This window comes from Hippopotamus amphibius, chromosome 8, assembly GCF_030028045.1.
Source record: "Hippopotamus amphibius kiboko isolate mHipAmp2 chromosome 8, mHipAmp2.hap2, whole genome shotgun sequence".
In the NCBI taxonomy this organism is placed as follows: Eukaryota; Metazoa; Chordata; class Mammalia; order Artiodactyla; family Hippopotamidae; genus Hippopotamus; species Hippopotamus amphibius.
In genome coordinates this window covers 1,540,023-1,565,382 of record NC_080193.1, presented here as the reverse complement: position 1 = coordinate 1,565,382, position 25,360 = coordinate 1,540,023, and the positions used below count along the sequence as shown (strand labels likewise).

At 63.8% G+C, this 25,360-nt stretch overlaps 2 protein-coding genes across 6 annotated transcripts; one reads left to right on the top strand and one right to left on the bottom strand.

Moving 5' to 3' along the window:
- Nucleotides 1-200: 200 nt before the first annotated feature.
- Nucleotides 201-1,968, bottom strand: LOC130858439 (collagen alpha-1(III) chain-like). Its single transcript, XM_057744849.1, has 3 exons — nt 1,964-1,968; nt 990-1,727; nt 201-270 (listed from the first exon to the last, which is right to left on the bottom strand). Exons 1-3 carry the CDS (start codon nt 1,966-1,968, stop codon nt 201-203), a joined length of 813 nt encoding a protein of 270 aa, XP_057600832.1.
- PPM1F (protein phosphatase, Mg2+/Mn2+ dependent 1F) lies at nt 895-22,335 on the top strand. 5 transcript variants are annotated; one of them, XM_057746915.1, is made up of 10 exons: nt 1,398-1,425; nt 3,378-3,617; nt 5,118-5,278; nt 5,862-6,106; nt 10,281-10,423; nt 13,283-13,485; nt 13,998-14,186; nt 16,271-16,414; nt 18,208-18,301; nt 19,370-22,335. In XM_057746915.1, the coding sequence occupies exons 4-10, from the start codon at nt 5,910-5,912 to the stop codon at nt 19,723-19,725; spliced, it is 1,326 nt and encodes a 441-aa protein (XP_057602898.1). In that variant the 5' UTR covers nt 1,398-1,425; nt 3,378-3,617; nt 5,118-5,278; nt 5,862-5,909; the 3' UTR covers nt 19,726-22,335. The 5 variants fall into 5 exon arrangements, with proteins under 5 accessions (XP_057602900.1, XP_057602899.1, XP_057602897.1 ...); XM_057746914.1 differs by lacking the exon at nt 3,378-3,617 and having other exon boundaries at nt 1,384-1,425; XM_057746917.1 differs by lacking the exons at nt 1,398-1,425; nt 3,378-3,617; nt 5,118-5,278 and adding an exon at nt 895-1,034.
- The last annotated feature ends 3,025 nt before the right edge of the window (nt 22,336-25,360 follow it).

The following is a 25,360-nucleotide window of genomic DNA, read 5'->3' as shown; positions in this document are numbered from 1 at the left end:
CTAGGGTGGGCCCCGTCGAGGAGGCCTGTCCCAGGACCACCCCACCCGCACTGACGGTCTCAGGCTTCGCCCCACACGCATTCTGATGCGGGTGGTCTCAGGGGGTCTCACAGCAGCCCCAGGAGGTAGGTTGGTTGCTATTGTCCCCGCTTTTCTGCTATAAAAACTGGGCGCAGGGCAGCTAAGGGCCTTGTTCAAGGTCACAGGTCGTAAGAAGTAGCCGCGGGCCTTGCTGGGGTCACCACACTGACTGGGGGGGCGTTACAGGATCTAGGAAGGGGGAGGCGGGGGAGGGCGTGAGCAGCGCCCCTCCACCCTGCTTCCTCTGCGCAGACACCCCGCCTTCAAGTCGGCCGACTGCTAGTTCTCCAGACCCTCCTGTTAGTGACCCTTAGTTCCTGGGACGGACGCAGGCCATGCGTGGGCCTGGGGGTCAGGTGGGCAGGGCCCCGGTGGGGCTGCTGAGGGCTCTGCTTTACACCTGCATTGATATGAAGATGAATGTATTAATGTTATATATTAAAGCATTTTCGTTGACCTAAAAGTTGATTATCTCTTCCTGCGTTAAAACATTTTCAGGGAAATTCCCCTACAGCCCAGTGGTTAGGACTCTGCACGTCTACTGCAGGGGGCACAGGTTCGATCCCTGGTTGGGGAGCTAAGAGCCTGCAAGCTGCATGCTGCGGCCAGAAAATATATATATATTTTCATGGGCTTCTAGGGTGATGGAAAAATGACCCCCAAAGATGTCCAGGTACTTGTGCTGGAACTGTGCCGATGTTAGGTGACGTGGCAGAGGGGAATGACGGCTGCAGGGGGGATCAGGGTTGCTCGTCTGCCTTTGAAACATCCTTTTGGGTCTGGCTTTGAAGGTGGGAGGGGCCGTGAGCCAAGGGGCGGGGCAGTTAGAAGCTAAAAAGGAGGGAAAACGTTCTCCCCCGGAGGCCCCAGGAAGGAAGGCGTCCTGATGACCCTTGACCTCAGCCCACCGAGATCTTGCGAGCTTCTGACCTCCAGACCCGTAGGCACTAAATGTAAGTTTGCGGCAATTGTCGTGGCAGCCGTTGGAAGCTGACGGTCCCTGAAAGTGTCGCGGGCCCTGGGCGGTGTGGGCACGCATCCCTGCTCCGCCGCTGCCCGGCCGTTGACTGCGCGGGCTGCTTCGTCTCCGGGCGCCGCCCCGCCCGCCGCGGCCCCGCGGGTGGGGACCCGCCGCCCTGGCCGGGACGCCGGTCTCGGGTGCGCTCGCCCTCCAGGTGCGGCCGCCCGCGCGCCCCACCGGCCGCCAGGGGGCAGCCGAGGCCGGCCCCGCCCCCCCCCCCCGCCCGGGTCCGCCTGCGCCTGCGCGGCGCCCGCGGCGGCCGGACGGGAAGTGGGCGGGGCCGGCCGGGAGCGGCTCGCGGGCGCCGGGCGGCGGGGCGGCAGGTGAGGCCCGCGGGGACCCGGGCGCGTGCCGGGGGCTGGGGAGGCCGGGATGGGGGGCCGCGAGGAGGCCGCGGAGCGGGGCGGCGGCGGGCGCCGGGGGCCCGGGCGGGCCTGGGGGCTGCGCGCCGACGCGGGGCGGGGGGCGGAGGGGCGGCTCGCCCCGGTCCCCGAGGCCCCGGCCGCCCCGCCTCTGCCGGACTGCGGCTCTGCCCCGGCGCCCCCGCCGCTGGCCTGCCGCGCGCGGCCTTCCCCCAGGTGGACGTGAGGTGTTCTCATTAGAGCCAGTGCTCGGGCTGCGGCAGCTTTAGCCAGACGTGGACGAGAGCGAGCCTCAGGTGGGCCGGCCTTGGGCTGCAGCACAGCGCTGTGTGAGTTCAGGCAAGCCGCTTGGCCTCTCTGTGCGATAGGGAGAAATGGCACCCGACTGTAGGCATTTTCGTGCAGGGCCGGACATAGTGGGGCCTGGTCCGTGGTGACGGCCCCCTCCCCGCAGCCTTCCACTCGGCGGACACATGTGCTGAGTGACACATGGCCTCACGACATTCCCCCCTGGCGCAGGTTCTGTGGTTGAGCTCTGCTCCCACCAGGGGAGATAGACCGCGAGGCTCAGTCTGGCTTTTGCTGCATATCCGGCCCATTGTCACATTTCACGCTTCCTCTTGCAACCGGGCTGGAAGTGACAAAGGCACGGGAAGACCCCACCTGATTCCGGCTTTGCCATTTCCTGCCTGTGTGGCCTCATGGGGTTGCTGACCCTCCCTGAGCCTGCTTTTTCATGGCGACGTGGCTGAGTCCAGCAGCGTGTCCTCGGCACACTTGTGAGGGGTAAACGGGACGCAGACCACTCTGCAAACCTCCACACCTGCGTTCCTGGAATTCCTTTGCCATGGGGCCCGCAGCCAGCCCTGTCCTTAGAAGCTGTCTGCTGCCCACCACCTGCAGCAGAGCGTCTCAGCTTCCTCTTTCCAGGGGCCAGGCTTCAGGCTGTACCTCGCAGCCCTCACCACCCACTGGGGGTATTAGGAGGAGGCTGACACCTTCCCTCTGCCGTCACACTTGCCGGCCTTGCGTGGAGGGCTGTGTTACCCCTGAGAGACGGGGCATGGGGGTGCAGCGTATATCTTGTGAGGAGTCAAACCTGTGAAAAGTGGTGTTTGCACAGCAGTGTGAATGCGCTTAATGCAGCAGAACGGTACACTTAAAAATTGGTAGAATGATAAATTGTATGTTATGTATAGTTTACCATAAGCTTTTAAAAAGAAAAGTATATATGCATAGGAAAAGATCTGGAAGGGTTTGCAGCATACTGTTCCCAGTGGTTGTTTATGAATGAAGAAGTAAGACTCTCACTTGTAGAAAACTGTTAACAGTGGATGTGATACTTTTGCAACAATGATGCAGTTTCCTTTCCTAAAGATGGCTGTCTCTCTTCACTCCTGTTCTGAAGTCAAACAGGACAGCACACTTGTCCAATACTGCAGAGAAAACACGGTTGTACAGACACGCATTAGCTGAGCTTCTGAGTCAAAATGCGTAAACTAAAGAATAAAATTTTTAATGGAAAAAAAAAGAAAACTGGGCTTTTACAAGTCAGGTGCGAGCTAAAGTGCTGTAGAGCCATGAGGATGGCTGGCGTGTGGGGCTTTCAGCAGAGGCGGGACTGGAGCTCTCGGGGGTGCACCCTGATGGTGGGCGCAGAAATGAGGGGCCTGGGAGCGGCCAGCCTCGGGGTCAGAGGCCCATGAGGGGTGGGCGGGGTTCCATCCAGGTAGCAGCTGGGCTCTGGCGGGACTGGGAACCCGGGTGGGTGACCGGCCTGCCCGCTGCAGCCTGGGGGTGATAACACAGGGTACTGGGAGGTGGGAAGAGGTGATAGAAGAATGGCGCTCGGAGGGCGGCGGCCGCAGCCCGTTATTCCCACTGACGAGCTGTGCAGAGGGGTGTCGTTCCAGGAGCTGGAGGACCTGGCCGCGGGCCACGTTTGGCCAGACTGTTGGAGCAGGTGGCAGTGGGGGCTGGCGGCCCGGTGTGCCTCCCGCGCCCACCCCAGGTCTTCCCGCGCGAGTCTCTCCTCCACCGCCACCCCGCCCAGCCTCTCACCAGCTCCCTGGTCAGGACCCCCACACCAGGCCCGGCCTTGCTGCGTCCCCCCGTCCCACTGCCTGCCTGCTGGCCTCCGGCCTTCCTTCCAAGTGAGTGGTTCCTCAGTTGGTCCTGGGAGAGCTCAGGGCTACGGCCCTGCCTGCGCCCCTCCTGGCTTTCCCAGGGCTGCCTCTGGGCCCCTTTGGGCAGGAGTTTCTCCCTCCTGCTGTCATCTCGTCCCCGGGCTCATAGAAGCTGGGGTAGGTCACAGATCCAGGAGCTGGTTGAGAAGAGGTTGGGCAAGGAAGGAAGTTACTCTTGTCCTGGGGCCCAGCTGGCCGCAGAGAAGGAAAGCCGTGTCCTGGCTCATTCCCCGGCCCTTTGCTCTGCCAGGTGATGGGAAGACAAGCCTGGTGGGTCCTGGGGACGCCCACCTGTCCAGCAAGGGAGGGGCTGGGCCAGGCTGTGAGAGTAGCCAGCCCACACCCCTCAGGTGCAGTCACGCCTGGGCGTCGGGGGGTGGGCACAGGGGCACAGCAGAGACCAGGCCTAGGTGCGGCGGGGGCGGGTGCCAACCCCCAGAGAAACAGACTCAGGGGACTGGGGTCTGCGCCCAGGGAACAGCGTCCCAAAAAAACCCCACCACTGGCAGTGAGGTTGAAGGAGAAGGGCCTGAATTTGGTGCTTTGCTTCCGGCTCTGGGCCCTCCCACATGCCCTGGGAGGTCAGTGAGTGCCATCTGCCCGTTTGCCCTTAATCCCATATCTAAAGAGCATGCTTTGGGCAGCCAGCGATTCCAGGGCCTGGAGTATTTGTTTACACTGAGAATTGCAGGGGAGGTGGCTGGGGCCAGTGTTGCCTGGGGGTAGCTCTGCGTCACTCACATTTTTCTCCTCTAAGCAACAGGCTGGAGCAGTTCACAGACAGAAGAGGCAGCTTGGTCTCTTTCTCTGCCCAAGGGCATCCGAGCTTCCTGGGAAGTTCACGCCACCTTCCTGTTGTTTGCCATCGGCTCAGGCCAGCCCGGCCTGGCCGCCCCCTCCCCGCGGCCCTCCCCACCCCCACGGAGCCTGGCCAGGCCGGGTCCCCCATCTCATAGTCTTACTGTCATGGTTAGAACGCAGCGTCTGGCCTGCTCTCACCCGATTGTTCTTTGTTTTATGTCCTTTATGTGTTTCCCTGTTTGCTTTTTGCCTGGGGCCACGTTGTGTGCGCTCACTTGTGAGCAGACATACGGGAGGGGTGACCGTGTGAGCCTGTCCCCAGAACCTTCCATCACAAGCAGCCCAGTTTCTGTGTTATTCGTGTGTCTACTTCCTGAAATGAACTCCCAGTTCTTTCTGACAGATGAGAGAGGTTTTCCCTTCCTTCTTCCCTCCCTCCCCCCGCCCCCACATACCTTGTAGGATCTTAGTTCCCCGACCACTGACCACCAAGTGAACCCGGGCCCTCAGCACCGAGCCCTGACCACTGGGCCGCCAGGGAAGTCCCTGTGTTTCTTAGTTTACCCCCTTTGCGCGCCACCCTTTGCCCTCCAGACCCTCCGCTGATGACACAACTTGCTTCCCCTCCCCCTCGCCTGCTCATCTGCCTGTCCTGACTTCTTCCAGGAGACTTGTGCTGAGTTAGGAGCTGATCCTCAGGGGGTGGTGGGCCCCCTGCACCCCCATCCTCCAGCCTGTGTGAAGCCCAGGACCATCGGGGCGTCTGGGGACGAGGTCAAACCTTTCAAGCTTCGGGAGGCCTGGGACTCCTCCTGGGAGGATTTAAGGTGTGACCACGTCCCAAAGGCCCTGAGTCTCCTGGGTTAATTCTCTGTTTCCCACCTGCCCACCCGCCCTCTGCACAATGGCCCTGCCCCTGTGCTATCAGGTGTCCCTGCCCCACAGTGGGCTTGACTTCAAGGCGCCCAGGCCCAGTGGCCTGCCCTCCTCACCTCCCAGTTGCCCGGGTCCTGGGTCAGGCGGAGCCCCTGCTCTGGCCGTGTCCACCTGCCTCCATGGCCTGGCGCTGGGTCCCTCTCCTGCCTGTCTGTGGCCACACCAGCCGTCCTCTGCCAGGAGCACGCCCTCCTCCTCCTTCAGGACACCCCTCTGCCCTGGGCTCTGTCTGCTGCTGCCGCTCCTCGGGGCTCTTCCGGTGGTCTCTCCTACGTAGGCCCCAGGACTGTGTGCGAGGCCAGGCGGCCCCGCCCTTCTGCCCGGAACCCCAGGCTTGGTACAGCCCCCGCCCCACGATGCTCCAAGGGGAAGCAGAGAAAGCAAGGCAGGCAGCGCTGCAGGCCAAGGGCACGCGTACCCCCAGCGCAGGGCATGACCGGCCGTGTTCTTGCCAACCCTCGCGTCTCTCCCCAGAGTGAAGACCAGCGGCCCCGGCAGCAGCCCCCCCGGGGTGCTCTGGGCATGGCCTCGGGAGCCCCACAGCAGAACAGCCAGACGGCAGAGGAGACCCCCGGCTTCCTGGACGCGCTTCTCCGTGACTTCCCGGCCCCGCTGGGTCCGGAGAGCCCTTTGCCATGGAAGGTCCCGGCGACGGTGCTGAGCCAGGAGGAGGTGGAGGGTGAGCTGGCCGAGCTGGCACTGGGCTTCCTGAGCAGCAGGTGAGGGTGCGGGCGCCGGAGCAGTGCAGGCACCGGGACAGGGGCCCAGGGTGGGGGGCACGGGGCACGACCGCGACCCTGGCAGCCTTCAGCCCGCGCTTCTGCTCCTGCTGACCGTGCTCTGCACGGAGCTCCCTTGCCCGCCGCGTGGGTTTCCCAGGGCTGCCGTGACCAGGCACCGCAGACCGGGCGGCCTAGAGCCACAGAAGCACCCGTGGCCGCTCCAGGCCTTCCTCTTAGCTTCTGGTGTCTTCTGGTCCCGAGTGTGCCCTGGCCTGTGGACACATCGCCCCAGACTAGCCGTCATTGTCACCAGGCGTCCTCCCTGTCTGTCTCTTCTCTTCTTGTAAGGACGCCCTGCTTACACCTGGTAAGACGCTGATCCCAAACAGGGTCACGTCCTGAGCCGCTGGGTTAGGACTTCAGCGGACCTTTTCGGGGGACACAGTTCAACCCCGGACAGGTGCTAGCGGTAGGTCCCGTTCCTGTCCCGCCTCGCAGATGGGGAGGCAGAGGCTGAGAGACTGGTCTGAGGCACGGTGGTCAGGGCAGCACACGGGCCGCACTCTCCCCTGGCCACCGGGACCTGAGAGGTGGTGGCACTGTCCGTGTTCCACAGCCCATGAAGACGAGGTTCAGAGCGGGGCACAGCCAGCTTGGCAGGTTTCGGGGGAGATGGAGAGCCACGCACCACCAGCAGCCCACATGGGAGGCTCGTGGGCGAGGGCCAGTGGGCCACACGGCCTCTGTGAACCTCGTCCTTCCCCAGGGGCCGCACCCACCGTCCCTAGTCACTGGGTCACCGCGGTGCTGGGACATGCCCCGGCCTCTGCGCTGGCGTCCCACGTCCCTGAGTCCCCGCGTGCGCTTTCTTCGCGGCAGGTCAGCTCCACCCCCATGCGCCCCCCAGGGCGCCTGCTTGGTGGCACCCATCACAGTTGGCCGTGGGGGCGTGAAGGCTGTGGGCCTGCTGCAGGGTCACGTGCACCGAACCCAGGAGGATACGCCGGTGGCCTGTGCCTCGATGTGGTGTGTGCAGGGAGTACTGCTGGCGGCTTTGTTCTGCTTTGGGGAAACATTTCAGAGGCAGGTGGCATAAAGCAGATCCACGGAGCTGAGCGGGCCTGGGCCTGACAAGGCCACGTTGGGGGTCAGGGTGCTGGACGTAGGAGAGACAGGCCAGGCTCCCACCAGCCACCGCAGCGGCACTCGGGGGACAGGAGGAACGCTGAGGGCCCCTGAGCCCCCAGCAGCCACTGGGCAGGGCTGGTGCCCCTGCCAGGCCCGAGGAGGATGAGGGGAGCCTCCTGCCCAGGGAGGGGCCTGGGCTGGAGAAATCAGGGGTCCGTCCAAGGGGCCCGTGTGGGCAGGGCCTTGTGGGGGTGAATTGAGTTATGGGGAGGGCAGGTGCCTCAAGTTTCCCCCTCAAGCAAGGGAAGCTCTCAAGTTGGAGCGGGGCCCCTCGAGGCCAGGCGGCGGGCAAGGCCGGGAGGGGTAGAGCGCCAGGCCCTGGGCGCAGGTGGTGAATGTGCTCCCGTTGGTTAGCAGATGACAGAGCAGGCCTGAGACCATGGGTGACGGGGGAGGTCAGCGGTCACAGCCCCAGAGCCTGAGGCTGGCGGGGCTGGTACAGGGGGCGCCCATGGCCCCTGTAGGCCCCGTGACCCCACCTTGAAGGATTTTCTCTCTTTTTTTTTGCGGGGTGGGGTGGGGCGTGCTACCTGGCTTTCGGGATCTTGGTTCCCTGACCAGGGATTGAACCTGGGCCTCAGCAGTGAGAGCACAGAGCCTTTACTAGACAGGGAATTCCCAACCTTGAAGGTTCTTAAAATGTGATATTTTAAAGTCTCATATTTTCCAGCCGTTTTAGTGGATTTATTTTCCATCATTTTTGTCTTTCCATAGTATTTCTTTCCTGTGTAGACAGACATCCACACGTTAAATGTGTACACGTGTCTCGTGGTCGGGGCCCCCCACCCACACGTCCCGGCAGCTCGTGTGCAGGCTCTTGGCTGTCTCGGCCTGAGCATGTTGGCCCACGTGGTTTTCCAGGTTGTAAGTGGAACCCTGCGTGAGACTGTCCAGAAGTCAGATCATGGGGTCAGGGCTACAGTGGTTTACCTCCTGTTCACCCCCCTTCTCGTCAGCGGTCACCTCTCAGGTCCCCAAGCTCTGCATCCCTGACACTGTACCCACTGATGTGCATTTTCATCTCAGCTGCTAGACTGCAGGCTCCTTGGAAACCCCGAGGTGGGCCGGACCAGAGCAGTTCTCATTTCGAGGCGTTGCTGACATCTTCTGGGGCTTCAGGGCCCTGGGCGGGACCCCTGGATGAGATGGGAGGGCGGCCAGGAAGCCAGGCCAGGGCCCGTAGCCAGGCATGGTCTGCTCCCCATGGCTGGAAACCACCTCCCTGCCCCCAGCGGGACTCACAGGCCTGCAGGAAGCAGCCAAGGCCTCGCCCCTCACCCGTCTTCCTGCCCTGGAGAAGGAAAGCCCAGAGGCTGACAGGAAATCCCAGCACGGCAGGAAGGCACCTCTCGTGTCTTGGTGGTTTTTCAAAGGCAGGTCCAGAGGCTGCTCCCCTGAGTCACCCTCTCGTCTCAGAAAATGACCCATTCATCCCAGTAGGTCCCTAAGACCCGCTGTAGACACACCGGGGGCGCCCAGAGGGATGGGGACGCCCAGCCGGCTGTCGGGAAAGCTGGTATTAGCCCAGCACAGTCACCACCCCCCTGGGCGTGGCCCGGCCCTCGGGGACAGGCAGGATGTGTCCTAGAGGCTGCAGGGGTTGGAGCCACCCCTCGCGCCCGGGGAGCCAGGGGCCTTCGCGGTGGCAGCGGGTCCCCGGGGCCGGGGGCTGGGCAGGCGGCCCGGGAGCCCGTGGAAGGCCGCTCGGATAGTGCTGCTCTCCGGCCTCCGGCCCTCCGGCCCTGGAGCTGCCAGGTGTCCCTCTCCTGTGCCGGAGGCTTCCCATCCCCTCCTTTGCTTTCCCACGTCTGCCTGCACTGGCCCCTCCGCTCTGCTCTGCGCAGCCTGTCTGACCTTGGAAGCAGCCGGCCACGTCTGGCTTCCCAGACGCGGCCCTGGGCGGCACCCCTGGGGTCACCCCACTCCTCCGGCCGCTCCAGCCGCTCTCTGCCCCACCCCATTCATCCCCCCAGACCACACACCCACTGGCTGCGGGTGTTCTGACCTCACGGGAACCTGAGACTCCCTGGGGACCTGTCCGGCCCCCTGCCTAACCCCTGCCCGTCCCCTGCCGTCCACTGCCAGGCCCACCCTCCGAGGCGACGCCCGGCAGATCTGAGAAAGCCTAATCGGATGATATCACGTCCCTCTTCAAGCCCCACCAAGGTCGTGGCCCCAGTGGCCTGCTTCGCCCATGGACTCTGTGGGCTACACACAGCCTGGCTTCCAGACAGCCTGTGGGTCCCGCGCTCCCTGGATTCCTTTGCTGGGGCGCCGCGACGGAACACCGTGGGCTGGCAGCTTAAACAACAGAACCCTATTGTCTTGGGATCTGGAGGCTGGAGGTCCCGAGTGGGAGGTTGCTGGGCTGGTCCCTCTGGCGGTTGCTGGCGGTCCTCGGCTGTAGGCTCAGCACGCCAGTCTTCACCTTCACAGGGCGTCTCCCTGGGGGTCTCTGTCTGAATTTCCCCTTTCGATAAGGACACCAGCATTACTGGCTTAGGGGCCGACCCTGCTCCGGTGGGGCCTCATTTTAACGAATTGCATCTGCAGTGACCCCGTTTCCAAGTAAGGTCACATCCTGAGGCACCGGGATTAGAACGGTAACTCACATCTTGGGAGACGCAGTTCACCTTACAGGAGTCCCCAACCCCCAGGGCTCCCCAGCTGGTACTGGGGACCAGGAGGTATCATGAGGCCACCAAGGCCAGTGAGTGCAGCGCGCACGTCTCTGACTCCTCCTCCTCACCAGCCCCAGCGAGGCCCCCATAAATGGTATCACGTGGACGGCCGTCCAGCTCCCTGAGGACTAGAGGCTGACCTGCCCGTCGTGGGTGCACGTGGGGTGTGAGCGGTCACCGCCTCTGGAAGGGCCTCTGGGAGCGGGAAGGGGCCAGGGTTCTCTTCCTGGAGCCTGGGGCAGGCCCTGGGGTACCGGCTCCTGGCGAGGAGCGGGTCCCTCACTCCGGGTTCATGCCCGCAGGAGTGCGCCGCCGCTACTTGCCGCCTGCCTGGCCCACGAGGCCGTTTCCCGGCTGCTGCAGACGGACCTTTCCGAGTTCAGGAAGTTGCCGGAGCAGGAGGAGGTGGAAGAGGATGGCGACGAGAAGGAGGCCCCTGTGACTCGTGAGTTCTCCCTCTCGGGGCCCAGGCTTAGCGGGCGACAGGCTCTCCAGACAGAGGCCAGGCCGCGGGTGGGCGTCAGGGCTCCCCTGGCCCCCCTTTCCTTTCCCGTGTTGCTGGGGGACGGGAAGGTCGTGGGCAGCGCCAGGCTCGCGTGCTCACAACAGGGTGGCAGAGTCCAGACGCGGGGTGAGGCCTCCCCAGCGTGGAGCCGGCGGGGTGGGCGCCCCGGCCCAGGAGACGAACAGCCCTGTCCCGGGTCACCTGGGAGGAGCCGGAGGTGCCCGTGGGTGACGTGGGTGGTGACGCGGGAGCGGTCCCAGGGTCCAGTGGCAGGAAATGCAGAGCTCGGGCCGTGTCTCAGCTGATCCAGGTTGGGACCCCATCAGGTGGAGGTTCGAGCATCCCTGAGAGGCACCTGCTCCTGGGCCAGTGGTCAGCGGCCAGAGGAGCCCAGGCCGGGAGGGAGCCTGAGATCCGGCAGGGCCCTCGTTTTGCAGGCCTTTCTGCCCCTTTCCTGGTAGTGCCTTCTGACTGTATTCCACTCAAAAGTTGGTTCCCGTTGGACCAGAGCTGCGGAGAGTGAGGGCCTACGGGCTGGGCCGTAGCGGGGTGTCAGGTGGGCCCCGCCTGAGCAGGGGCTCGGTCCCCCCACACTGGCTGGAGAAGGCGCCAGGGCTGCGGGCCTGCCGGCAGAGAAGCAGGGTGGGTCCCGGGGTCCAGCCCGGCAGCGGGCGGCAGAGCCTCCGCCAGCTTCCCCTCCTCTGCCATTTCCTACCTGACTGTGTTACTTTGTTGCCATTTGTGGTTATTTTATTGAGACATAATTGACGTGTAGCGGAATTTTAGTGCACAGGGTGTGGACCTGGTCCATTTATGCACTGCAGACCCTTACCTGGCACTCCAGCACCTCACACGGTGCCACAAGGAGGGCAGAGCAAGGAAGGGGGCACACGTGGCCTCATCCCCTGCCCTCTTCCCTGACTCCCCAGCCGCCCCCGCCCAGCCCCGCATTCCTGCGGCAGGCGACAGGCTGCCTTTGTCCCCTGCAGAGCCTCCCCCCGCACCCCCCCCACCCCGTGTCCGGCGGGGCGTCGGCGCCACCTGCTGGCAGGAAGGACCTGTGTGCGCCTGACACCCCAGAGCCAGGCTGGGGGGTCTCCGCGGGCTGGGGAAGGGGAGGACATCGCGGCCCGCCCTGCCCTCCACGCAGGCCTGGGCCCGCCGCCCTCATCAGCTCACCCCTGCCATGGGAGTGGAATGCAGCCAAGTCCGTCTCTCTCGAAGCCATTCTTGCAAAACACTGGGGTGTTACAGAATCACCACCCGAGGGCGGAGGTGTGACTGAGACCTCCGTGTGGCCTCCAGCCACTCCGCCCCTTGAGCCGTGTCCGGGTGTCTCCCGTGAGCTGAGAGACAACAGGGATCTGGGGGCTGAGGTCCTCCTGTTGCCCTCAAGGGGATGGGATTGGGCCCTGTCCTCAAGGGATAAGTATCAAAACGTCTATGGATGTATTTTAAAAGCAGCCCCTGTTCGCGATGGAAAATGGGGAAAGTACAAAAGTCCTTAAGGAAAAGCATCACCTGCGACCCAGGCCTGCGGACATGGTCTGCTGACCTTGTGGGGTTTATGCCTTTCCTGCCTCTTGTCTGCTGGGCCCAGGCGGTCGCAGGCTTTTCGCACTCTCGTGATCAAACCTTATGTGGAATGTGCTCCCTTTTTTTCTTTTTTCTTTTCACATTTTTTCTTAATATAAATTTTTTTTGACATCGTGACATGAGCGTTTCATATGCTCGCAAAGTCTATTTCTGTTTAACCCTTTAACTTTTTTTTTAAGGACTTTTATTGAGATACAGTTAACATACAATAAACTGCATATATTTAGAGTGTACTATTTGGTATCCCAATCTCCCAATTCATTCAGCCCTTTAACTTTTTTAAATTAAACTTTATACTCAGGTAACTGTAGCAGTTTTCACGTGCAGCTATGAGAAATAATAGTGAGGGACCCCCTGCCTCTTTATCCTGCTTCCCCCAACAGTGACATCTCGAAAACTAGTGAAATATCATGACCGTGATCTTGACATAGTTTCATCCTACAAAGATGTCGTGTTATCTTTATGGCCCCCCTCGCCCCTGACAGCCACCCGTCTCCATTTCTATAATCTTGTCGTTTCAAGGGTGCGTGTAGTAAGTGGAATCACACAGGATTGGCCTTTTCCGCTGAGCGTGGTCCCCTGAGATTCACCCAGGTCTCTGTGTCAGTAGCTCTTTCCTTCTTTCCACTGAGCGCGGTTCGGGGTGTGACGTACAGGAGTTTGTTTATCATCCACCCGTTGAAAGAACGTCTGGGCCGATTCCTGCTTTCGGCTGTTGCAGACCACACGGCTGGGACCACCGGGCACAGGTCTCTTGTGAACGAGTCCTCGTTTCTCTGGGATACGAGCCCTGGGGTGCAGTTGTTGGGCTGAATGACAGTTGCATGTTTAGTTGCAAAAATCATTTTTAACAGCAGCTTAATTCTTTGTTGGGAGAACAGACCATAATGTACTCTGTCGTTGGATGTATATTGTTTCTAATTAATGCACAATTATAAATGATTCTGTACTTGTTCTTAAGTTATCTTTGCATTTCTGGTTCTTTCTTTGGGCGGGGGTGGGGGGGTGCGCCTCGTGTATGTTGCTAAACCAGACACCTCTCATGCTGATACCACGGGCTGTGCGCGTGGTTTTGCAGGCTGCTGTGCGCGGGAGGCACCGGGCGGTGACAGTGACAGGCTGCAGGGGCCACGGGCAGGGGGCCGAGGAGCCCCCGAGGGCCCGCAGTGGTGCTTCCCTGACAGCCCCCATCCTGCCCCTCAGTGCTGGATGCCACGGGCCTGGCGCGGAGCCTCTTCGCCCATCTCTGGGAAACGTGCAGCCGGTGGCAGAAGCAGGTGCCCGTGGCGGCCCGGGTCACGCCGCGGCCGTGGCTGGTCTCCGTGCACGCCATCCGCAACGCCCGCCGCAGGATGGAGGACCGGCACGTGTGCCTCCCGGCCTTCAACCCGCTCTTCGGCCTGTCGGTGAGCCCTCCGCCCGAGGTGGGGGGCCCGGGGCGGGGCGTAGGGGTGGGGGGAGTTGCGGGGGGGACCCCGGGTGCGAGCGGGGCTGCGGGCCGGGGCCGAGGGGGGAGGGACGTCCACAGCTGCCGTCGGGGGTGGGGGTGCCGAGGTGCTGACAGCTCTCAGAGAACCTTCCCCGGGTCTGGGAGGCCCGGCTCAGGGGCCCAGTGCTCCTGGCCCCGGGCTTCCCCGGGCACCACGTCCACCGGGGCTCCTGCCTGCTGAGCCTGCTCCCCCCACCCTCCGGGAGCCGCCTGGCACCTCGCCCCTCATTCCCCGCCCCCGCCGCCGGGCCCAGAATGGAAGCTGAGGCTCCTGAGGGTCGTCCTCTCCCAGGACGTGGCCTGTCGGGTGGAGGCTGCGCTGTCCCAGCAGCGCCCGGCTCCACCCAAGACCAGAGCCTCTGCCCGGGTCGTGGCCTCGGGCAGGCACGGGGCCGGCAGGACTGTGACCCCCACGGCGCTCCCCGTCAGGACTCTGTGGACCGCGCCTACTTTGCCGTGTTCGACGGGCACGGAGGGGTGGACGCCGCGAGGTACGCGTCTGTGCACGTGCACGCCATCGCTGCCCGACGGCCGGAGCTGCCCACTGACCCTGCGGGGGCCCTGCGAGCAGCCTTCCGCTGCACCGACGAGATGTTCCTCTGGAAAGCCAGGCGAGAGGTGAGAGCCACAGACGGGCCTCCCTCGTGGAGGAGGGGTTGCTGGAGGGGCCGCTGGTGGTGGAAGGCCCTCGCTGAACCCTGCTGGCAGTCGTGTCCTTTCACTCCTGCCTGGAAGGGGCTTGTTTGACTGGAAGAGCGTGAGGCTGCCCCCACTCCAGCAGAGGGTGTGCAGGCCTCACGGGGAGGGGCAGCTTGTCTTCCATGCACCCAGGATTTCCTCCTAATCCGGGACAGTGGGATGACATACAAGGAGGCGTGTGCCTTGTGGTTCCCAAGGGGAGATGCCACCCCATGCAGGACCGCACGGGCAGCACCGGGGTCGGCCAGGAGGCCGAGAGAGGAAAGCATGGCCCCGGGGCTTCAGTGTGGCTTCCATCGGCAGGCCTGTCACAGCAAGCTTAGGATAATAAGCCGGACGGGCTGCGGGCTGCGAGGGTGGGGGTGTGGGCTCCCCAGCCATCCAGGCCAGGGAGACGTTGGCCTGGCGAGGGACCAAGAAGGTGGCAGAGGACACGGGCTCAGACCTGCTGGCTCATGCAGGAAAGGCACACGCCCCAGGTAGACGTTTGCTGTCTTTGGGAATTAGCCCCGGGAGGGGCACTGTCCTCAGGATTCAGAAGGCCCTCAGTTTGTCTAAACATCATGAAGTACAGAAAAAAACACCACAGCACCAATGCAGGCAGCCCTCAGAGATCTTGCCGGGTTGGTTCCAGACCACCTGCCTCACATGCATATCGCGGTAAAGCAAGTCACGCAGAGCTTTGGCTTCCGCGTGCAGACAAAAGCCACGTTTACACAGCACCGTCGTCTATAAGCGTGGAGCACAATCACGTCTACAGCAACATGCAGGCGCTTCCCTGGCCGTCCAGCGCTTAGGACTCCGCGCACTCAGTGCTGAGGGCGTGGGTTCCGTCCCTGGTTGGAAAACGGAGATCCCGCAAGCCACGTGGAGCAGCCAAAAAATAAATAAAATGAAATGGAAGGGAACACGACACACATACTTAAGAAAACATACCTCATTGCTGAGAAACGCCGGCCGTCACCTGAACCTTCGAGGTGCGATCTTTCTGCAGCAGTGACGTCAGAGATGACTGATCACAGGGCACCGTGACAGAGGATAACAAAAACAACAAGGTTTGAAATATCGCAGCAGCTACCAAAATGTGCCACAGAGGCGGGAGGTGAGCAAATGCTGTTGGAAACCTGGCACCCGTAAACTTGCTCGACGCAGGTTGCTACAACCCTTCCATTTGTAAAAAACGCACCATCTGCAAAGGGCGGTAGCGCAAAGCAGCAACACGAGGTCTGCCTGACACCCCCACCCCCGCTGTCCCAGGAGGGGCTCCTGAGGCTATTGGCGTCAGCAGTCTGTGTCTGAAAGAAGAAAGGGCACGTCCAGCCCTTGTGTGACCTTACTGCCCACGGAACCTCGCCTCCACACCTCGGGGGTCCTCCCAGCAGCCCCGAACGGTGGATACGAAGCTCCTGTCCGTTCCAGAGGTCGGGAAGCAGGCCCAGGGAGCTCAGCCTGGCCCAGTGGACATGGCTCAAGAGGAGACATGGGGTGGGGGTGGGGGGGACAGGAGGTACCGTCACCGGAATCCACGAGGCTGGACTTTGCATCTGAGCAGAAAACCCCCCAGCGGCTAGGACCGTGAGGTGGGGGCCCAGCCACCCGGGAGCTCAGGGCTGCCTCTCAAGAGTCGAGAGAGGGTTCTCTGGAGCAGGTGTTTAGCTTAGGCTGTGATTATTAAAACTCCTTTGCTGAGATGTAGTCAACACGTAAGAGGCTCCACAGGTCCAAACAGTACCATCTGGTAGGTTCTGGCACGCGTCTAGGCCTGTGTGCCCCTCCCCAGGGTAACAGACATGTCCCTCACCCTGCCCACCCCCCAGACAGCCGCCTGTCCGTCTGCGTTCTGACACCGCGGCGGCAGAGTCCGCGCTGCTGACTGGATGCACGCGCCCCCCTCCCGCTGCGCGCCCCCCCGAGCATCCGTCCGCTCCTGTTTCCCGCCGAGCGCTGTTGCGGGTCGGCGTTTGGCCTCGCCGTCCTCACGCGTGTGCGCCCTCTCCCTGCAGCGGCTGCAGAGCGGCACCACGGGGGTGTGTGCGCTCATCGTGGGGGGCACCCTGCACGTGGCCTGGCTCGGGGACTCCCAGGTGGTGCTGGTGCGGCAGGGGCAGGTGGTGAAGCTGATGGAGCCACACAGACCCGAGCGGCAGGTAAGGGCATCTGGGCGGGCGGGCGGGGCACTGGGACGTAAAGGGGCCCTGGGCCACCTTCCCAGGAAACTCCCGGCGCCCTTCCAGGGTGGGCTCCCCGCCTGCCTCGAGTGGCTGAGGTCTCCTAGAGCTTGGGGCGTCAGCCGCCGGAGTCCTGCTTGAGCCTTTCCTGTCACAGCGACACGGAGCCCAGAGCCGTGGGGGAGGACCGGGCCCTCTGCCCGGGAGGCAGCCCAGGAAGTGGGATAACCGGCAGGGTCCCATTCTGCGCACAGGTGGGGAGCGGTTGGCCACCTGGACTGTGGGCGGGGAGGGGGGCAGGAAGGGACGCCAAGTCGGAGCTGGAAGGAACCAGACCTGGGGCTGAGAGCTGCAGGATGTGGACAGGGTGCTGGGAGATGTGGAAATGAATGGCAAGAAGCCAGAGTCAGAGCCCAAGGCAGGTGTGGGTCTGGCGGGGCAGGGCTGGGACCCAGGAGAGAGCAGCATAGGCCAGGGCCAGCCGTGGAGCCACTCACAGCTGCCGCTCCTGTGGCAGGAGGCACCGTGTACGGAAGCTGGCAGCTTCTGGAATGATCAGACCAGCGGAGGGGCGAGCTGAGGGCTGGGTCACAGAGGCCACTGCAGTCACCGGCTAGCTGTGGGGAGGACCTGCCTGTCAAGGCGGAAGGGACAGAGGAGGAGTCCAGGCTGTGGGATGGGGAGTCAGAGAGGCCTTGGACGTCTAAGGGCGGTGATGCCTTTGGTCTGAGGGCCAGGGAGCCTGAGGTGGGATGCTTCCTGGGAGTACAGGGCCTGGAGGGGCTGGCAGGACACCCCATGAAGACGGGCAGGGCTGGGGACATGAGCCCAGGGGCCACGCGTGGAGCTGCGGGGTCTGCAGGTGGGAGGGTGAGGCAGGAGATTGGGCAGGTCCCATCAGAGGTGGGGGGAAGCAGGAGAGCGCAGCCTGGTGGGTGGCGCAGGAGACGCAGCCACGGGCCTGGGCCTTGCTGAGCGGAGCCGCTGGGAACCCACCCACAGGCCACCGGCTCTGGGCTGGGCCTCGGAGAAGCTGTTTCAGGCAGGTGGGGAGGATGAGGTGGGAGGGCAGCCGAGGTGGCGGGTATCCCAGGAGGCAGGAGGCAAGACTAGCGGTGCCCCGAGCCCCAGGATGCCCCACCCTGGGCCAGGCGAGGTGACAGGGGTGGGAGCTGCAGCGGCCGACATGGGGCACGTGGGTCTTGCTGCAGCACGGACGCTGTGCTGCCACTCTGCAGGCAGCGGGCGTGGGTCTGGGAAACCTCTCCTGTGGGACTGGAGCGGTTGTTAGGACTCATGGCTGGACCAGGCCTCTGTGCTCTGCTTTGGCCTGCAGCACCGTAGTCCTTTGTGCAGCTGGACGGCACCTGGGTGGGGTGGGGTGAGAAGGGCGGGACCCCGGGGCACGGCTCGCCCAGGGCCTGGTGCAGGCTTCCTCCAGCCCTGCCGAGTGGCTGCCGTGAGGGAGGGGCAGCGTCCTCGCGTGGAGCCCTGGGCTCTGGCTCTTTCCGCTGCCGTGAGCGTTTCCCGGACCCCGAGGGGCTGCTCGGGGACGGGCCGTCCGTCTGCGTTGTCGCCGTCCCCTGCTCAGCCGTTCCTGCATCTTTGGGATGAGGCAGGCTACGCGTCATGTCTCACTGCCTCACCGACGCCTCCCTTGGGGGTTGGTGAAAGCCACGGCTCCCAGCGCTGCCTCGGAAGCCAGCTGGTCCCCCCTCGGGCAGCGCGGGCACCCCGCCGGCACGCCCGGCTCACCCTGGCTGTCTCCGCAGGACGAGAGGGACCGCATCGAGGCGCTGGGCGGCTTCGTGTCCCACATGGACTGCTGGAGGGTCAACGGGACCCTGGCCGTCTCCAGAGCCGTCGGTAAGGAGGTGAGGGGTGGGAGGGCGCCGGGCCCGCGCTCACTGTGCGGTCGTGGGGCGGCAGCGTCACCAGCGCGTCCGTCGGGGGGCGAAGGGGCTCCGGTGAAGCCAGAGCACAGGTGCCGACACCGTGGACGCTGCATGCCGCACAGATAATTGCGGCCGAAGTTATGTTCGTTCAGACAGCTTCTCAGGAGGAAAGCCGCGTCAGCTGCTGTCTGTGCTGAAAGTCGGTTTTAGGTGGTCCGTCCCTGAGGCTCGTTCTCCCCTCCCCGACTCGTGGTGGTGATTCTTTCTTCTGTCTTAAAAAAAGTGAGAAAAGCAGCACCCCTTCCCCACACTATCTTCTCCTGTGGCTGCCAGGCCTCCGTCTGGGGCTCAGACCCCCCGCCAGGGCTGAGAAATCGCTCTCTTACTGCCCCACCCCCACCCCCACGATGTGGCCCCGGCCCCTCCCAGCCTCCTGAAAGGTTCTGGTGCCTTCCTTACAGCTGGACCCCAGGGGGTGGCCCAGGTGGAGGCTGGGAGGGGTCGGGCGCCTTCCGAAGGACCGCAGAGGGGACCGTGGGGCAGCTTTGTGTCTGGCTCCCGCCCTGGGGAGAAGTGACTGTCGGGGCAGCTCGGGGGAGGGGACCAGCGGGAAGCCCTGCGGGGAGGCGAGAGGAGGAGAGGAGCCAGGAGCCGAGGGCAGGGTGGAGGCTGTGCCCCGTCCTCTCCCGCGATGGGGGGGCGGGGCGGTGAGCAGGAGGCGCGGCCAGGGTCCTGACTCGGCGGAGGTGCCCGTTGCGCAGGGGGCCGTGGGGGCTGGGGAGGGCCAGGGCCGCACCCGGACGGGTCCTCGGCCTCTGTGCCCTCTCAGGTGAGGCAGCTCTTGCGGGAGCTGCTCTCTGGCCTTGCTGGGTTCTGACGCTGCCCGCGGGGACACAGGGTGAATCTGTCACGTCGGCCTGCCCTGTTCCATCGGAGCACTGGGCACCTCGCCGAGCTGCGTTTTCACCCTGTGTTTGGGGTGGGGGAGGGCAGGGAGGGCCGCGGGGGCGCGGCCCTCACCACTCTCTCCCGTGCCCAGGGGATGTCTTCCAGAAGCCCTACGTGTCTGGGGAGGCGGACGCGGCCTCACGGGAGCTGACGGGCTCCGAGGACTACCTGCTGCTGGCCTGCGATGGCTTCTTCGACGTGGTCCCCCACCAGGAGGTGGCCGGCCTCGTGCGGAGCCACCTGGCTGGGCAGCAAGGCAGCGGGCTGCACGTGGCCGAGGCGCTGGTGGCTGCTGCCCGGGAGCGGGGCTCCCATGACAACATCACAGTCCTGGTGGTCTTCCTCCGGGACCCCCGAGACCTGCTGGAGCCAGAGACTGACGCCCCGCCGCGAAGCTCGGAGGTCCGGGGCCCCTGCCCCCGTGCTCCTCCCCCATGGATGCCTTAGGCCCCGGCAGGAGGGGGCAGGCGACGCCACCCACACCGCGCTTCCCCCACGGCCTCTGGCCCAGCTTGCGTCGCCCCGTCCTGGTGGCTGCCGGGGGCGTGGTGCCCTGCTCTTGGCAGACAGTGGGACGACCGTGGGATGGCGGGAAGCCCGAGAAAGAGACCTCATGGGGAGAAGGAGCCCGGGAAGTGGACAGGCTCTGGACCCCATCAGGCGGGGTGGGACCGGAGGCTTCGGGCGGCAGCCGCCGTCAGACCAAAGACACTGGGCGTGCATGTGGGGTAGCAGGACGCTGCGTGGGGGACCCTCGGGCAGAACCAGGAGCCACAGACATTTTCAAGCTCCCTGGGCATCCAGCAAAGGTCTCCCATGTGCCCCTCACTGCCCGTCATTGGGAGGGCTTGTGTGAACAGACGTGCCCGGTGGGTCCTGGTGCTTGGTGGGTCCTGGCCGAGCTGAGTGGCTTCCCGAGTGAGGGAGGGTGACCCCGTGCAGAAGAGAAGGGGCTCCAGAGGTCTGATCTGCGGTGCCCACTGGTGACCTCTGTGGTCCCCGCTCGCCCCTCGTGCACCAGGGAGGGGACTCTCAGACAAAGACGCGTGTGTCTTGTTTGTGGTCTTTTTTTTCCAGGGAAAAGTCTAATTCAGAAGCAGTATTTCAGGTTTTGTCCCTGTTCTGTCAGTGCCAAGAGGACCCGTTGTGTCATGTAACTTAAGCAGAGCTCAGCATTTATCCTGTTCCTTAGAAAAGTTAAGTATTGATTTTTTTTTTTTTTTGGAGTGACTTCTTATGCAGTATTACTAGATTTTTTTTTCCCTAAATCAGGATGGAAACACACACTTTTCCAGGTGGTGTAAATAAGCCATTCAAGTGCCTTAAACAGCTTTAGGCAAGGCTGGAACTGCCGGGCCTGTGACGCGTTCCGATAGCATGTTCCGGTTTTTACAAAAGCAGGATTTATTTTGTCAGGGTGGCATGATTTCGGCCAGATTTCTTCCCGGAAGAGTTCTTTCTGCCTTTGCGATGTGCCGATGAGCGTGTGGCCCGGGCCGGACCACGGGGCTCCGGAGTCGGGGTGACCGTGGCCCTCCTGCCGCCCGGCCCTGCCGCTCACGGCCCTGACTGGACCCCAGGCTGAGGGACTCAGCTTCGCCAGTGGGCGGGTCCTTGCTGCTGTTTGGAATGTTTCAGAAGGTCTTGTGTGTTGGTGGTTGAATTGGTTTCGTCAGGAAACACACCTAAGGGGCTGTGCAAGGCCGAGGCAGCCTGGGGGTCTCTGGCTGTGTTGCGAGGCAGGGGGGATGCCACTGGGAGTCTGTCCTCTGCCCCTGGGTGGTGGCCTCCACCGCCTTGCTCTTCCCACAGCCCGCCTGCCTGTCTCATCGAGTGGGTGTGGAGTTGGATGCAGAGCGTGGGGCCAGGGCTCCAGGCAGAGGTCAGGGCCCAGGGAGAGGGGTCTCTGGTAGGAGGACCTGGGCTCCCCATGGTGGGCAGGCTGCCCCAGGCGGAAGCTGGCAGGTCTGGGAAGGGCAGTGGGTGGCTTAGCTGAGGTCTTAGAGACTGTCACTGGGGGGGACTTGGCGCCGGGCCCCCCAGGCCACGGTCCTGTGGAGGCGGTCAGGGCCCCCCTGCAGCCGCAGGGCCCAGGGCGGGCTGTGCAGGGCGCACGCGGATCCCAGCTGCACCGAGGGAGCCTCCGCTCTCCGCACCCAGGGAAGCGGGGGCCATGAGAGCCCCTCCTCAGGCCGGTCCTGCGGGAAGGCAGGGGGTGCACCCCCTGCAGCCTCAGCGTTTCCCCCTCTCCCAGCAGGGCTGAAGTGGCTGAGAGCACGCGGCCAGTGCCTCCCTCAGGGGCTCGTGGTAGGAAGCACCTTAAGCGTGCTCACTGTGATTCAGAGAGACTTCGGTGGCCAGGTGACCAGGTGTTCCTGTAGCTAACCTGAAGGCCCTGCCTTCTGGGAGCCGGGTGCCCCCTCGTCGGCCCCTCCCAGCACAGGGATCAGCCAGCCCTCAGGTTGTGGTGGGGGGTCAAGGGACCCCTGTCCTCTCACCTCGGGAGGCTGGCCTCGTGGGACCCCTGGGCACAGAGCCATCCTCCCCTCTGGACGAGGCACCTTCGGCCTCCGAGACTCCTGGCCCGCTTCCTCTTCAGGTCACAGTCCCAAGAGGGCCCCTAGCGGGGAACACTGGTCTGGAAACCTCGGTCCCCTTTCTCAAGCCCCAGCTTTGTCCGTGGGTCGTTGTCTGTGCATCCCTGGGCCTCGGTGTCCCCTCTGTAGGGCACAGGGTTGCACTGGGTCTGTAGCAGCCACTGGAATTCTGGAGGCGCGGGGGCTCCTGGGCGAGCCAGGGCGTCCTGGGGAGATGCTGCCGGGCTGAGGGCGCTCTCCCCCGGCCCCACCGCCCGCCGGGAGGGGTGACTGAGTATTATTAGTGTCTATTCTTAACACGAAGTGGGCTACTGATGCCAGCGCCTTCCTTATGCGGAAGAGCCGGAGCAGCTGAGCCCTGCTTTCACAGGTGGGGCTGCTCCCAGCCAGCGGTGGGGGGGAGAGGGGGAGTCCTACAAGGGGCAAACGCAGCCTCCAGGACTTGGAACCGGTGCGTTTAAGGGGGGTGTGTGGGGGTTGGGGAGGGTCGGCGGGTGGGGGGGCGGGGCAGGCCCCCCAGGAGAAGCACAGGCTGTGTGGGGTCCTGGGTCGGCTTCTGGAGACCCCTGCCCTCCCCGGGCCCGCACCACCCCTTCCCCTGCAGCTGGAGTTCCACCGTGGACGTGGGTGTCCTGGCCACCTCTTCAGTATTCCCAGGGCGGGGGACATCGCCGCCGCTCCCGTGCCTGGCCCCGACCTGAGCCAAACGGAGCCCAGGTGGGCCGGTGCAGAACCAGCTGTTGGGCTTGTTTCTGGCGGCAGCCCCAAGTGGGCACCCCTGGAGGCCTGTGCTCTTTGAGGCTCCACAGCTTAGCCAGACGCACCCGCAGCCTCGCTGAGGGTTTATCTGTGCACCTCTCGGTGGGCTTCCTGGAAGTGGTGTTATGTGCGAGGGGGTTTTGTTCCCAGACAGGGTGGGTGTTTCCCCGTCTGAGGGACAAGTCCCAGGGGCCGCTGTGCTCGTGTCAATAAACCACGAGTTCTGAACCCTGCCACCGCGTCCCGAGTCCTGCCTTCTCCGGCCTCCTCGCTCCGGGTCCCCTGGAGGTGCTGGGGGACACGTACCAGTCTTGCAAAGAGAGCAGATGATTCGGGAGAGCCCTGCCGGCCTGCAGCCCCTCTGGCCCACCAGCCGGCCTGGTTCCCATCCCTGGGAGCCCACCAGCACCAGCAGCAGGAGAGCTGTTCACTGTGAGCCTCTTCAGGGGGTGACAGGAGGGGGTCCGGCCCCTGGGGAGCCTGCAGGACCCCAAGGATGGAGACCCTGCCCCACACACTCCTGTACTTAGCTGAGCTCAGATCGCGAGGGAATGTGGGAAACACCAGAAATACCTCCTTGCGGGCCCCGCTGAGCTGCACCCCGAAATGCTGCCTGAACTCCCCACGGTGGGGCGGGAGGTGGTGCTGGTGCTCTCCGGAGAGTGGGGCCAGCTAGCCAGCTGGCTGTCACCCCCCCCCCCCCAGCCCGCATGCCGAGCTTTGCCCCCCCCCGTGTGTGCGCCCCCTTTCGTCCACTGTGGGCCTTGCCGGTCGCTCCTAAATCCCCCCCCCCCCCCCCCCGAGACCTTTCAGTGCCCCTGTGGCTCCAGGTGGCCCGGGGCAGCGGTTCCCACCCTCTGAGCACACAGCAAAGGAGGCAGCGTTATCTGTCTCCATCCTCTCATCACGGAGGCTGGGGCTCCCAGCCGGGCCCTGGCCCCGCCACCGCCACCGCCACCCCACCCACTCACCCACTGTCTCCACCTGCCGCCCCCCCGCCCCGCCTCCTCCGGAGCTGCCGGCAGAGCCTCGTTCTGAAGTGTGTGCCGTCTTCATTGCTCCCCGAAGAGCGGCCTCACGCGTCCGCGTCCTCCCTGCAGGCAGCTGGTGGCCCCACACCCCCCCCACACACACACAGGACGGAGCGTGGAGCCTGGGGGCGGGGCCGAGCGGCCTCTGGGGCAGCTGGGCCTCATTCACCTGCTGGACCGGGACCAGGACCAGGCCAGAGTGACGGGGGCTGCAGCCGGGGACGACGGCTGAGGGCACAGGGTCTGCCTCGGGTGGGGGGAGTGGGGACGGGCTCTCGTGCCCGCTAGGTGGGGGCTCTAGCCTAGGGGAGCCGCTGACAGCAGAGCCGGGGGGCCTGTGGCAGGAAACCAGCTGGGAGGGCTGATGAGTAGCCAGCCGCCCAGTTCCTTTCAGAGGGTCCCGGGGCCCCCGGCTGCCCGCCCTGGTTCCGGACCAGTCAGGACAGGCCCTCCGCCAGCCCCGCACACGAAGCTGCACCGCGTCCCGGGTCTGCTTCCAGGCACCTGGGCCTGGACATCTGGGCTCCCAAAGCCAAGGGGTGTGTGCGGCCTCGTCGTGGCAGCCTGGGGACCCTGGCAGAGAGTCCCGCCAGGAGCCAGGCCCCTCCTCAGACCACGGTCCCCACCGCTCCTTATGACTGTGGCCGGGGAGACCTCCTCCTTCTCCTCCCTTCTCTCCCCTCCCCTCCCCTTCCTTTCTTAAATTATGAAAGTAATATGAGAGCATGACAGAACTTGGAAAAGAGAGAAAAGGAAAAACAAGATTTGATGTTGGGTGTGGAACAAAATAACCGAGGTACGTGTTCAGAAACGAAACTTAAAAAATAAAACCTCTAGAAATGAGAGACACCTTTTTTCCCAGAAAGAAACAATATAAAGTTCCCGAAAATGAAACAGATTAGATGTAAGAGCTGTCAATTGTAGAGTCTGAGCAGCGTGTGCGTGTTTCATTGACGAAAACGGGCTGCAGTTTGGTCCATTTAATGCCTGTTGCCGGCACGCCCTGCGTGAATCGAGGCCTCGCGGATGGAGCTGGTTCCCCGCCGCCCCTCACGTCCAGCCCCGGTGACCCTGTCACAGCTGCCTCTCCCGGCCTGGGCGGGTCTTCCAGCGGCTGTGTGACGTAAACACCCCGAGAAGCCATGTCGCAGGTCAGCTGTAACTGATGATAAGGGTAGCTGCGGGCCCACCCGCCGCTGGAAACAACCTCGGCCGCCTCTGCCTCGTCTCCGTAAGCGGTTCCTGCAGACTCACCGGCTCGTACATCTCCTGACACCCCGTTAGTCGCTTGCCTTTTCTGAAAATGGGACCGTGCTGGAGGCACCTTGGTCACTCCGCGTTCTGTTTTTCAGATCCATCCAGGCGGCGTGGGTCTCTGGCTTTTTGCAGAAATGGAGCTGCTGTGCACACTCTCCACGGGTGTCCCAGCGCCTCTATACCAGGAGGGCCACCGCCAGGCGAGATTGGCTGCAGGTTTTGCAGGGCCCGGTACAAAGCATAACACGGGCCCCTGGATGCATTATTAGGAACTGCACGACGGCCGCGGCAGAGCCTTGGGCCAGGGCGGACTGAGCAGCTGCACAGGTGCACGGCCGGCCTGGTGCCACGCTGCCGCTGCGTCCTCACCCCTGCCAAGCGGGTCGTGCAAAGGGCCTGTGCCACATGGTGGCCGCTGGCAGTGCACGGAACATGTAC

Bases quoted from the DNA above. Each gene is read 5' to 3' on its own strand.
- LOC130858439 (XM_057744849.1), bottom strand. The intron at 271-989 runs GTGGGCTGAGGT...CCCCCTTCCTAG, and splicing joins CAGAAGCTCGCAAGATCTCG to ATCCTGTAACGCCCCCCCAG.
- PPM1F (XM_057746917.1), top strand. From the start codon at position 5,910: ATGGCCTCGGGAGCCCCACAGCAGAACAGCCAGACGGCAGAGGAGACC. The intron at 10,424-13,282 runs GTGAGTTCTCCC...CCTGCCCCTCAG, and splicing joins GAAGGAGGCCCCTGTGACTC to TGCTGGATGCCACGGGCCTG. The intron at 13,486-13,997 runs GTGAGCCCTCCG...GCTCCCCGTCAG, and splicing joins ACCCGCTCTTCGGCCTGTCG to GACTCTGTGGACCGCGCCTA.